Genomic DNA, 13,824 nt, shown 5'->3' with positions numbered 1-13,824 from the left:
CAAGAGAGCCGGACGGGAAAGCGGTTCCGTCAACAAACTTACAAACCACCAACATCCAAGCCGAAGAGATTAGCTTTCGCTTTTCGCGTGTTTCTGCGTGTTATGGCGGGATTTATCGTGACCTCGATGTTTGACTGTCGAATGGGCGAAGCTTTTCCTGGTAGGGCTTTTCTTTTGTATGTTTTCCTCAACGTGGCTCAAACCAATCCTTCTCTTTAGAATGCAGAATTTTTACGAACTTTCATCGTTCCTTCTGCAGCAGCAACAGCCATCAAAAGCAAGGGTCAATCTGTGAAGGACAGTAGTAATGCCAAAATAAATCAAGGGAAGAACAAACGCTTCTAGTTCTTGGCTTTCCTAGAAGTGATTCTATCGCAATTACGGATAAAAAAAAAACAGAGAACCGTTCAAATGTCAGTCAATGACATTCATCGTACTATTTTTGAGTTTCGTGACGAATCCAGCCCTCCGTATGTTCACTAATCCCTTTGGATTTAGACCTTCTTCGCTTTTCTCTCTTTCTTCCGAATGTCGTTTACCTTTACCCCGATGCACTTTTTTATGTAATCTATTTTGGAGCCACAAAACTCCACCGAATCACTTTACTGCTCCCTTCCATTTATGTTTCATTTACGTTGAATCGCATCGCGGGCTTCCCTGCTCGGGAAGAATCTTTGCACAGCATCCACGTTCCGTTCTATTTTTGGCGTGTGTCGGGAGAGAAAATTGCACCTTCTGCTCGCGTGTTTGTCGGATGCGCCCGAGAGATGCCTATCAAAGTGCAGCGTGTACTTTGAAGCGAACGGGCGGGAAGAAATACAGAACATTCAAGAGGCACGGCGTAAAGGGACCGTTACCGTTAAGCTAAAACCTTTACTGCTCCAATGCATAATGCACGTGCACAGTGTTTGAGGAAAAACGCGCCCAGACACACGCACACACTGACACGCGTGCGTGTGCTAATATCTGTCACACGCAAACGGTGTTGTTTGGGGAGCTCTTTGTTATGATTTTTCCACAGCATATTCTGTTTAATATTACTTCTGGTTGTCTTTCCATGACATAGACATTAATTGGATATTTTAGAATGTTTAGCATATTTGTGGAGAAAATGAATGAATAGAACTTTTGCACTGTCCTTTAAAGTTGAAGCGCCTAAACCAAACGGTCGTGTTTTAAAAGCACACCGTACGGCAATACGGCAGGACACACATAATGGCGACGTAGTTCAGCAAAAAAAAAACCTTTACTTCTATTTTGTTCGTGGAAAGTCGATTTGCGTCGTTCGTTCGATCTACACCGCTCTTCAATGTATAATCGCCTGAAGTAATGGTACTGTGCGACACGAAGAGGAGAAAAAGGGTAAGAAAATTGCGATGCTTAAACACTCCACTCACTCCAGCAATAAAAACGATTCACTATTTGCTATGGAGCTTCTTCTTTGTCCATTCGACACTGCGAAACTTGAATGGGAATGGTGTAACACTGGATAACACTTTTAGGATGCAATAGAGAACAGTTTGGAACTGAAACTCAACCTACCAAAACGCTAATTGTTGAGGTTTCGCGGACATTCACTTCCACAGTACAACCCAATATGCGGGAGCTACGTTTTCTGAACCTCAGTGTGCGTTGGAGCTCTGGTTGCTGGTTTCTGAGTAATTCGTTGTTTGATTCGGCTCTCGCACGCTTCTCTCCTTTTCTAGATCTATTTTGGTTGTTCCCTCTCGCTCTTGCATCCGTTTTCTTCTTCAACCGACAACGCAATCCGAACCGAACAAATGTGGTCTGTTCACAATAGGGTCTGTTCGCGGTGTTGCTATACCTCGAGAAATAATTTACAATTTACGATACCATCTGTGCAGTAGTTTTCGATTCATTTAAAAGAATTACACAATTTGAATTACACTACAAACATTTTACGAGAGTGGTTTCCAGATAGCTCTCTGGCGAACGAGAGAACGCACTTCAGGTGAGTTGTTATTCCTGCTCACCAACACCACTGCCTTGCGAAAACCAGGAAATGCCTTAAATTGTTGTATTCTGCAATCGGTAACATCATGTTTTTTCTCCATTTATCCATCGAAACATACTATTCACCTTGATGGAGCCGGATTTTTAACGAGAAACACCACCTCCAATGGAACAAGAGTATTTTTCTTACCTTTCGTTTGAATCTGCTGTAACCTATGGAAAAACAAAACAAAATCAGCTGTAGCCAATACGAGAGCGCAGCTTGTGTCAGTGTGCGTGCAATGTTTCATTCTCTTTGTTGTATGTACAGCTATCGACCAAAGTTGCGATACGTTTTAAATAAATGTCCAATTTCATTGCAACACGCATCGTTCCATGTTAGGAAAAGAACATCTAGTATGATTAAATAAACACTTTTAATGTTCTTATCAAATTTGTTATTTATAAGAATTTGGTAGCCTATTGGCTTAATGCCCAAATAACTTTATGGGAAACAATATGTGATGACAGTAATAATACTTGATCGCGCGGATGACATTGTAAACGCATGTTTTTTTCTTATTTAGAATAAAATTTGCTGGTACTTAGGTTTGTAACTTTGTAAGCGTAAAACAGTACGGTTTATTCGATGTATGGCTAAGAATCGCTAATTAAACAATACATTCATTGACAACGTTTGTTATATCATCACATCAGTTGACAGTTTCCGAGTTCGCATATTGTCGCAACGTTTGCTCCATTCGATGTGCAGGCAAAAATAGTGATTTTTCGTTGTGAAATAACGACAATCAGCACATATCCCTTGTTATCCGCAGAAAATGTCCTCCAGCGAAGGTCCGAAAAGTGAATTCAAGATCGAAGGCACGGGACGCCAGCTGAAAAAGACGGAAGTTGACTTTATGCGGCTGATTGAGCAGCAGAATCTGCAGCGTGTTCAAAAGCTACAGCGCCAGCGACGCAACAACAAACTCACCGGCATCGCCCTCGGTGGTACGGTGCTCGGAATTTATCTTTACTCGATGTTTTCCGTGAAGCAGGAGAAGTTCCTGGATGATTTTGAAGAACCAGTCAAGCTAGAGGTGGAAAACAAGGCACTGTAAAGTTGGGTACTGCTTCACCCCCTCGTAAGTGTATTTACGTGCAAAAAGTTGGTTCATCTTTATAACATTCCTTTTATTTCAGCCGCTTTTACCAATTTTTATTTGCCTTATTAGTTTGTAAGCACTCGACACACCATGTCTGCATCTACGAAAATACCGAGGGCCCTAACATCGTCCGGTATCCGGCTGCCGCCCCTTCCGACCATCCGCGATCTGGTAAAGCTCTACCAGCTACGTGCCATCAAACAGCTGTCGCAGAATTTTCTCATGGACGAACGGTTGACGGATAAGATCGTGCGAGCGGCCGGCAACATACGCGACCATTACGTGCTCGAGGTAGGACCCGGCCCGGGCGGTATAACTCGTTCGATCATACGTAAAAATCCCCGGCATCTGGTGGTGGTCGAAAAGGATCGTCGTTTTTTGCCCACGATGGAAATGCTGGCCGAAGTAACGCAACCGTTTATGCGGATGGATATCGTACAAGGCGACATACTGGACTACAGAATCGAGAATGCCTTTCCCGACTGTACGCAGCACGATTGGATGGAAAAGAATAGGGCGCCGGTACATTTGATAGGAAACCTTCCATTCGCTATCTCCACGCGGTTGCTGATCAACTGGCTGCGAGACATGAGCCTTCGGACTGGTGCTTGGTCATACGGACGGGCCAGTTTAACACTTACCTTTCAGAAAGAGGTGGCCGAGCGAATCGTGGCCCCAATTCTGTCCGACCAACGGTGCCGCTTATCGGTAATGAACCAAATCTGGAGTACTCCAGACCTGCGGTTCATGATATCGGGACGCGCTTTCGTGCCGAAACCGGAAGTGGACGTAGGGGTGGTAACGATTGTTCCGTTGCAAACACCCTTAACGCAAGTTCATTTCGACACGGTAGAAAAGGTGATCAGACACATATTTTCTATGCGGCAAAAGTATTGTCGCCGCGGTGTGTCCAACCTGTATCCACCAACGGTGCGCGAAGAGCTGACAGAGCGGACGTTTAAGCGAGCGGAAGTTGATCCACTGGCACGTTCGTTTCAACTGTCGGTGGCCGAATGTTTGCGTATTGTGGAAGCGTACGATGATTTGGTTCGGCAATATCCGGAAATAGCCAGCTACGATTATCGTGCCCCGAAAGTCAAAGGAACCGCTTTGAACAGTGATGGACAGGATAGTGAAACGGAGCGATGATGATGCTGTGTGTAATTGTATGTGAATAGTAATAAAACGCTTAGTTATCGAGACAGTAGAAAACATTTTGTTATTTATATTCGGTTCTGGATTATTGTGATAAGGGGATAGAGTTGAGAATATAACCACTATATTTAAAAAACCGCATTCAATAGAATGGTAAAACGGCTAATATGTTCATTTTCAACTCGGTTTGTCTTAGCGGATGCATAACTTTTTGGCGCAAACCAATAAACTTTAGCAAAGTAACACAGAAATTTCTCAAAATGAAGCATTAATATTGCTAAAACACATTGCTAAAAATTAAGTTAATGGTGAGAAGCCCAACACAAACTTGTGAAAATTAAATACAGCGGCATAATAATACGTCCGTACACGCCTCATATCTATTATTTAAAGGTTTTTGTTGAATAATCGTTACAATACATTACGATCTCAAAATGTGAGACTGATCGTGATATGCGGTTGAACAAGCGCGATGACAAATGCATTCAGTAGCGCAGTTTTATTAATATGAATTTCTGTACCGATTTTTTTTTTCTGCCTCCTACTTTATACCATTTTTAGAGAACGGCGTTACAGGGCATTTACATGGCCGCACCAGGGCATATCGACATGCGGGGGCTCTAACAAGCGAACAAAGACTCTCACACGGAAGGCGCAGATTTGTCAGAATTTGCGTATCGCTATATTAACATAAATCGATGCTCGTTTATCTGCATGTGCCTTATGATTTACTGGTTTACTGCTCTCTTGCTTGGCTACCGCAGGGAGTTTTCACTGCGGAACGGAAGCGTTCCTATTTTGAAATGCATGCCACGCGTTATCCGGATGTGATAAGGGGTAAAACAGAAGCGGAATAAACAGCAAGGGAGCTGTAAATTATAAACACTCCGAGCTGGAAGCTCCTAAGTTCCCACAAACTATTGTTTAAATGAGACACTTTTCAACTTTTAAAAACCATTAACGGATGATTTAATTAGGCTGATACTACTCTTTAGCGGTGCATTGTTTGTAACTTGTTCTCTGCATTGCTCATTGCAAACTGAATAAAACTCTTGAAGAGTAAAGAAAACTATCTATTTTACACATAAATTGCACAGCATTTTTCGTTTGATAACGCGCTTAAAGTTATGCAATTCGCAATACATGTTTGTTGTATTATCGCTAGGCCGTTATGCTGACAACAGAAATAATTTATTTTAGTGATTTCCGGAGCACAAATAGTTGCAATGAAAAGTAAAGAGTTAGCACAAAACGTGACGGTATATAAACCAGCTTGAAGAAACTATTAGCTTAAGTACGACACCGAGCTGTAGATAATAAGAGCAGATTTAAATGAGACAATCGCGATAAGCACAGACCCGGGTGTTGCATCTTGTATCGTAGCTGAGCAAAACAAAAAAATACCTTGACCCAGTGGGTGGATAAAGACGAAACTCTTGGAAAACAATTTACACTCAACACTTTCACCAACGCCACCACGAGGAAAGTACACGCAAAGGGCCATAAGAAGTTCCGTGAGCGGACAGATTTTAACCTCTGTTTCAGTCCTTTTTTATTCCACTGCTCACTGCTATAGCAGCTTAGCTAAAAGCAGCTTTATTCATTTGCACACTAGAAAGGATGCGTTCCGATGAAGTGCTCTCCGAGTGTCCCGGCAAAGGATGCAAATTCATTGCAGCAACAATGGTCATATATGTATCAGACAGTGTAAGAAGGGTAGCGCTACGGTGAGGTGAACAGTGTAATGGCCTTTTTCTGTCATGTTGTGGGAGAGATTTATTCAGGGTAAATGTTTTTTTTTGTTACATGCATAATGTTTCACTTTACTAGAATGTTTTTCCTGCAACACAACTCCTATTTCCCTCTCTGACGGTGACCGAACAGCGTCGATCTGCTATTTTCGTCCACCCAAGACCGTTCGTTGTGCACTAGTTCCGGGTGTACGCTAATGAATTTGGTGTGACTAATAATGTAAGTAAACATGGCGATAGTACTAAACCTCGTTCGAGCATGCATCACGAACGGACACATAATCTCATAACAAAAACTACTCACCAATCGCAACGTGAGACGCTCGTGTCTAATCGAAACTCGTATCACAAGTACGCTTGAAATGAGTTCAACAAAACCATTTTTTATATGTTGGTTCTGTAAATAAATCGTTTCTTGTTTCGGCACTGGCCAACCATAAGGTAGGGATGTCTATCGTACGAAGTTGAAGCATTTCGTTAGTATGGTTTCCTTGGTTTGTGATACTCAAGCACAACCGCAGCACGCCAGATGTTGAGTTTGTCTGAATGTTTCAATAACGCTTGAAGCCGGTGATTCGACTCGCTATTCCGGAAGCAAGGTGCAGTCCCATAGTGTCCCAACGGAGCTGCCCGGACTACCCATTAGTCTTCCTGCATATTCCACTGTGCCAGTGGAATCCCAACAAAGCCAAAGATCATACGTCATCCAGTGGCCAATGATGGCTTGTTGGCCTTTTCATTCCATACACCCACAACTTATGCTTTGCTTCGTTTACCATTGTAAGGTACATTAAGCGACGCACTTATCACATTCATTGATTTATGGAACAATCGCCTGCCCACACGCAGGAGTTGAAAATTTCGTTCCAAGCGGAAGACTCGCTCTGTACACTATCAACATCCGTCAGATGTTAATTATTGTGACTTAACAACAAAGTTGTCAGTGTCATCCTTAACTGACCAGATTCGCAAAGTCTGCTTCGTACGCCTTTCACCCCCCCGCCATCTTTAATTAGCGCATTTCAATGGAACTGACAGCAAATGCAATATTAAATCAATTTGGTATCATTAAACAGATTTCACCGTGCTGCTGTTTCCATTAAGTCATTATTGTAACCGACGGGCAAGGCGCTCCCTGGAGCACCTCGATCGAATACAAGCCCCATTACCATGTAAGCAACGTTTTGGCAATGCTAAATGAACCTCACATTAATCCTTCTCGTGCCAGTTGACCGACACACGGCCACAAGCCGCACTGTCAATATTCTATTGTTCGCTGGTATGATTAACACCTTCCTCAAGGTTTCGAAGCGATATCCGTTCGGCCTTCCTTTAATGACCGCGAGACGTGACGTGAAAGTTTTGGGCACATGGTGCCCTGTTTTGGCTGGCTAAGCTATCCCCTTTTCCTCCGAGGCGCTGTTCCTTGGGTGGAACCGATGTGTACAGAGCAGTGCGAAACAGGTGGTTTCGTACGAAAGCACGAAGAAGGAAACATGGCAAGGATTAGCGCTTTGGAAGGGGTGATTGATGTTGTCTTATTAATTTCACCGCGTTCTTCCATTCGCATTATCTTACAAGATAATCTTAAATTATCTTAAGAATAAAGATCGTATTGTGATGGTTGATCATGTTTAAATGAACGAACCACTTAAGGATTTACGTACATTGTTTAAAACATATAAAAAAATCTCTTTTTTCCTATTCGCGTTCTAATATACCTAAAAATACTTAAACTCTTCAAGTCCACATTGAATAAGCGATAAACGCTAATGTATAGTATACTTTCAGGCGTGACGAGGTGGCGTGGCGAGTAATGCGTGTATGTCTAGAATACTTTCAGGCGCAAAACGCGCAACAAAAACTAGCGGCGAGTTATCGAAGGTTTGTAGTATATCGATGACTTTTGTATGATTCATTATAGGTTTTGGTGATGATTTTGCATAAAAGTTTATTTGTTTCAAGTCGTTTTAACACAGAAATTAATCCTCTGCAAGGAATCACAAATAAAAGTATTCATTGCAGACTGCATGCCTGAATGAAGACGTTTAGACTTGTCAAAATCGAACTGATTATAACGTACTAAGGAAACAAGAATAACGATTCTGTGCAAACTATTGATGAAACAAAAACATCAACCAACTGATACGTGCGATATCTTCCCTTTGCAGGGCTTGAATAATGATACCTCACAGCTAGAACAGGCATATTCAGCGTGGGAGCAAGTACGAAAATCACCTATGCTAACGATTTTTAAGCGGCAACGGTATGCGTCACCAATCTCGTCGATATTCGTTGCCCATGGGAAGCGCACCCAACATCGGTCCGCACACTGCTGGAAAGCAATATTTGTTTTGCAAACCGAAACCGCTATAAAAACGGCTGCTGGCATCACGGTAGGTGTAATTTTTTCTTCAGTTTTCGGTTCTTACACCACCGTTCCAAGCCGGAGCGCTGAAGCGCGTTCCGCGAATAGGGCGCAACCGTTGCAGGACTTCCATCAGCGAGGCCGCCCCAGAGCAGGGCGCAGAGTTCATATGTTTGAATTTTAAATACTCTCATGTGGCGACCGATCTACGTCTTGGTGGTGTGGAAAGAGCAATTCCCTCCCAAATAAAAGAAATAGCATACACACACACACCGATGAATAGCAACGGTTATTTTTGAGGGGTTCTGTAGATTACCAAGTAGTTATTGGTAACCGAAATGCTGGAAACCGTACCAGCACCAGCTGTCAGGACAGATGCCCCGATAAAGCATACGGTTTTGTGATTGTTTATCGTGTGTGCATAAGCGCGATCGGCAAAATCTATTATGTGCGCTTTTTTGTTATCCTTGCAATGTTTTTTGCAGGATTTGGTAGTGTAATTGTTCGGTGCATAATACAAACGAGTGGAGAAAAGAGGAAAACTGAGAAACTTTCGATTGTACTCCGTCGCTCACATTGGGCTGTTAATTGTGAGTAAAAGTTGTGTTTTTACAATTTTTTTTATCATAAAACGGAAGATGTTTGCTTCCTTTCTGCCATGATGCAAACGGCAAAATGCAGGTAAAGCACAATAAATGTTTGTTTGGAATGTATAATATAAAAACCGGTGGTAATATGGTGGCGGCGCCGATCTTCACACGAACGGACCGGACCAAAATCTCATCCCGACTAATCCCCCGTAGCAAGGACTGACTATCCGGCTACGTGGTAAAATAAATCGATACGGCCAGGCCGTTCTAACCCAAAAAAATTAATATAAAATTCGTACTTTATAACATCTCATTCTCTAAAAGACATTTTTTTTAAATTGTTTTATTTCATATCACTTTTAGATAGAGTTTATCGCTGTTTTGTCACGAGCCAATTTCATTTCATCGCGTAACATTCACCAGCAACACTAAACCGATGGGTTGTAATCGTTTGTCTTAATTTGTTCTTAAACGGTAATAAAAAAAAGGTTTTATTTTTTTTTACATATTGAACATAAATTATCTTACCTTATATTAACTACTTGTGCATTATTATATTTCCAGTTCAAAAGACGTCGTTATCCTAACAACGAAAACATTATATTAGAGAGTTCTTTTGAAGGAAATCTAGCAATGGACGACATTCTACAGCTCAGAAGCGTTAAGATCGTACCACAAGCTGTTCAGGTCCAACATTAAGCATTAAGGAATATTGCCAACTGACTTACTCTCTGAACTTGCCATCTGAAGTACGGACGGCCCGTCTATTTTTAACTTATTGACTTGTTAGATTTAAATAAAATAGTAAATAAAATAAATTCTCTTGTTAACAATATACGAGGGAAATTCAATTGAATTATCTTATCATCACTAGCAAGTTTTAAAAACAACAAATTATTTGTAAGCTTCAATCACGTACAAAAGGGTGTCATTTGACCCCTAGAATGTACAACCACGTGTTAAGTCTACTCTCAATGAACCATCCCGACACAGAAATGAACGGTAGGTTTGGTTCAGAGCTCGGAAAGCTGTTGTGTGCGGGAAGGGATTTTCCACCCGTTGGTCCGTACGTTTGCTGCTGCGCGTAACGTAATGTAACGCACAGTCACAGCACGGAGAGAGCAGAACGGAAGATAGTACCACACCACACACAGCAAGCGACGCTCGCTTCCGGTGCGACCAGCATCGGCGAATAAAAGGAAGTGATCTTCACGAACCGGCAACCACTCGTTTGCGACAGGTCTTAGGTTACGGACAGTGCTGGCGGAGCTTTTGAAGTGAAGTGATATTGTTTTTTCGGTTGAGAAGTGACTGTCGGTGCTGGTACACTTGGTGAGTGTCAGGTGTGCGAGTGTAGAGTGTGAAAGTGGAGCACGAATGCACATTAAAATATGAACGGATTTGTACGGTATTGGACGGTTATGGTGAAGGTGACTGCATTCTAATAGTTATGGGTTTTTTAGTGAAGTTTTACGTGCGTTGTGAAGTAATTCGCTTTAATATACTCTAACCTACACAAAGAAAACTATAAGTGAAACATTCAGTGAATTTAAAAACAGATAATGCAATTATATGTTATATTATATGTTGTACGCCTAAATGTAGGCTTTTTGAATCACAGTTTGGTTAATTTCACCCTGTTGATAGGAATGCTTAAATTTTTAACTTTCAACGGTCATTTTAATATATGACTATTTAAAATGGTTAAGCAGTTCTAGTCTTGTAATTGTTGATAATTAATTTCTTTAATCTTTTATATTGATGTTTCATAAACACACACCTACTAAGAAATTGAAATTTTATAATTCCCGAGAAGGAACACATAAGGAAACGTTACATGTTTTTGTCGTTAAATATGAACCCTTCGTATCATATCGTTCTGTTTGTCATTAGAAGCAAGAATAGATTGTCATATGCAAACGACATATGCCACGCCAGGAATGGATTTATCATCGTAAGAACCTTTTTCGTAACATTCAGCGCTTGGGCCCCCACCCCTCTTAAACGCATTTTTCTACAATGTATCGTGCAGTGGGCAGAGGCAATGAGTGGCTTTCAAATTTAAATACACATTCTCATGATGAAGCGATCCAGCTTCCTTCACATGAAAGGAAAGCTAAAAGACAGTCGCCAACGCGCTGTTGTGATGTGCACCGGTGTGCACTCTTCCGCACCCGTGATCAGAAACAATTGAAATCTCCAGCAAAGAGCATTGATGCAACGACGGCACTTAAGCATAATACGTTTGCACGGATATAAAAAAAAAACAGAGTCACTAGTGGCGAGTGTGCTTTGCTTTGCAACGGTTTAAAATGCGAAAGATCATCAAGAAAAAATCGAGATACCTGTACATTCACACATGGTCTTCGAAAAACGCTAGCGATGGCAGCAACCATTTTGATAGTTTCCGATGCGCAACACGTCACACGTAGTATAATGAAGTGTTTGAAGGATGTATCCCGTCCAGTGGATTGTAGGCGTACATGATGATGCTAAACAGGATCATCGTGAGCGACCTTACAAGAACAAATGTTTCCGTTCTTCTACCGTTTGTTGTCCACGAATGCCGCATGGATGGTGCACAACAGAGAGATAGAGAACGCGGGGTTTGAAGTGTTGCACAATTTATGAAACAAACTCATGAATAAAAATCTCATTCAAATCTTTTCTCGACGGTTCGCCGTAGTAGTTCTTCTGGGAGGCGTACTACACTCATGTGAATAAACTATTGCTTTTATAATCTTGAACCCTTCTATCTCCTTCAGAATTACTTTCAGGCCGTAAAGAATAAAATAACGGCCAACATAACTCAATAAATCAAACCAGCAAGGTGGAGAATTTTTTGTTTTGAAAAGACACCAAGTAACAATTTTAGTGCATACAAAGAAAAGTGGCCTACCGTTGTTTCATAATAACAACTACTAAGAAACAAACTATTTCGTAGAGCATTATCTAAAAACGAAACTCAGCGTGCAGTGTATCATACGATAAAATCTTCAGCGAAAGGTCATTAGTTTGGCAGAAGATCACACCAGCCGGAAGAATAATTCTTACTAGCTACCATTTCAATCACAAACACCAAATGGAGGTAAGTAACGGTCCAGTCATGTCAAAGTTCAATTATGCCTACGGTGCAATCTTGATTTATTACGCGTTCCGGGTATTCGTAACCGTGGGAAGTTTTGCACGGAAATGCAAAAATCGGGATGGATTCCAGGTGTAATCACCGAACACAGGTGTAACACTCTTGTGAAAGATGGTTCAAATCTGACAGATGACCAAAAGGTGTATTTTGGTTCAATGCCTTCCAAGGCAAACCATCCATTTTTGATCCAAACCATAGTTGATGCATCGGGAAAGTGTTTACCGATGGGAATATGTTTCCTTTTTTGAACATGTACAAGAAGCATAGTTTAGCTACTATCTAACTAACAAGCACTGGCATGCTTGTGTTACATATTTGCCTACATTCAGGCGTATTTCGAGAATAATCAGCGTTTTGAGCAGCTTTCATCTCTTTACTATAATGCTAACAGTTTAATGTAAATTATGATCTTATTCACCGATAGCAATATTGGTCAAGAATATTCACACATTTACCTTAATACTTACTAACGGTGAGTATGTGAAAGCAACAGGATTTAAGGATTTAAAAGGAAAGTAAATGGTACATCTACTTGCAATATATTTTAGATATTTTTTCCATTTAAAAGCACACATTTTTAAGAGTACTTAAAGCAAATGTTGTAAAATACAACTGGACCTAACTGAAATTTTAGCACTATTTAACCTATAACAGGAAAAAATAATTATTTTGAAAATCGTCAAGCAGTAAGTAAATTATGTGAAGATTAGCTGTTTTACGTTTCAAGTTTGTTGGATCATAGGGCTCCAAAAAAATCAGGGATCCGATATGCAAAGAGTTCTAAATCATTATTGGCACAGCAACCTCGGGAGGTCTAAGGCCTGCCATTTCTGTGACTTTACTTACCCGTAGCTGGATGGTCAGTCCTGCGTACGGAGGATTGATCCGGATGGGATTTCGGTCCGGTCCGTAGTCAGAGAGTAGTTTTGAGTAAAATGCTTTTCAATACTGAATATTGAGCATGAACATATAGTAATTCTTTGGTCTGTTATTTCATTATTTGACGATATCAGTAAAAGACAAGACAACAATGTTGAAATTAGTAGGTAATTCTAATAAAATCATTAAAGTATAGATCAAAGCCTTAATTATTTCATTTTTCCATGCGCAAAACTGCTCCACTTGAAATAGCGGCAAACAATAATTTTACAAAAAGATTTACCGAAAAGCATTCCAGTAGGGAAATAAACCATTGCTCGAATTAATAGAGTCAATAAAATGTAATAATCAAGAAAATGAGGCCACTTCCACAAAAGAAATGAAAACAGATGCGGATTTTGCTGTACGGTAAACTTTTCCCTGCTACCATTTCTGCAAGGAAGCATCGGAAATGTGAACGAAATAAGATAAACGTCTAGCGTTTTGTTTCCCCTCGCCAAACTCGACAAACAACCGGAGCAAAGAGGAATGATTTGTTGACTCCATTCTCTCCGTGCTTCTACACCGGTGGAACGAAACTAAAGAACTACGCAAACCGGAAATCAACTAACTTTTCGCTTTGCGTTTTGATTTTGGCTATTAATTTTGCTCGTGCACTTTGTTTTGCACTTAAAACGCTGACGAAACGGGAGCATGCAACAGTTTGCCTTGCATAAAACTATCGCACACGCATCAACGTAAGCAGCGTAAGTTTCTGCAATCGCAATAACGTTCAGCACAGCATCAACATCATCTAAATGAAGAACGAAAAGCAAGC

At 41.0% G+C, this 13,824-nt stretch overlaps 2 protein-coding genes across 2 annotated transcripts; both read left to right on the top strand.

Annotated features, from left to right (window-relative positions):
- Positions 1-2,792: 2,792 nt before the first annotated feature.
- On the top strand, positions 2,793-3,074 carry LOC128708663 (cytochrome c oxidase assembly factor 3, mitochondrial). The gene has a single exon (XM_053803641.1). The coding sequence runs from the start codon at positions 2,793-2,795 to the stop codon at positions 3,072-3,074; it is 282 nt and encodes a 93-aa protein (XP_053659616.1).
- Positions 3,075-3,209: 135 nt separating this feature from the next.
- Positions 3,210-4,268, top strand: LOC128707747 (dimethyladenosine transferase 1, mitochondrial). The gene has a single exon (XM_053802706.1). The coding sequence runs from the start codon at positions 3,210-3,212 to the stop codon at positions 4,266-4,268; it is 1,059 nt and encodes a 352-aa protein (XP_053658681.1).
- Positions 4,269-13,824: the final 9,556 nt, after the last annotated feature.

This window comes from Anopheles marshallii, chromosome 2 (genome assembly GCF_943734725.1).
Source record: "Anopheles marshallii chromosome 2, idAnoMarsDA_429_01, whole genome shotgun sequence".
NCBI classification, from domain to species: Eukaryota; Metazoa; Arthropoda; class Insecta; order Diptera; family Culicidae; genus Anopheles; species Anopheles marshallii.
The sequence above is the reverse complement of the archived record's forward strand: the minus strand, read 5'-3'. Positions and strand labels throughout refer to the sequence as shown.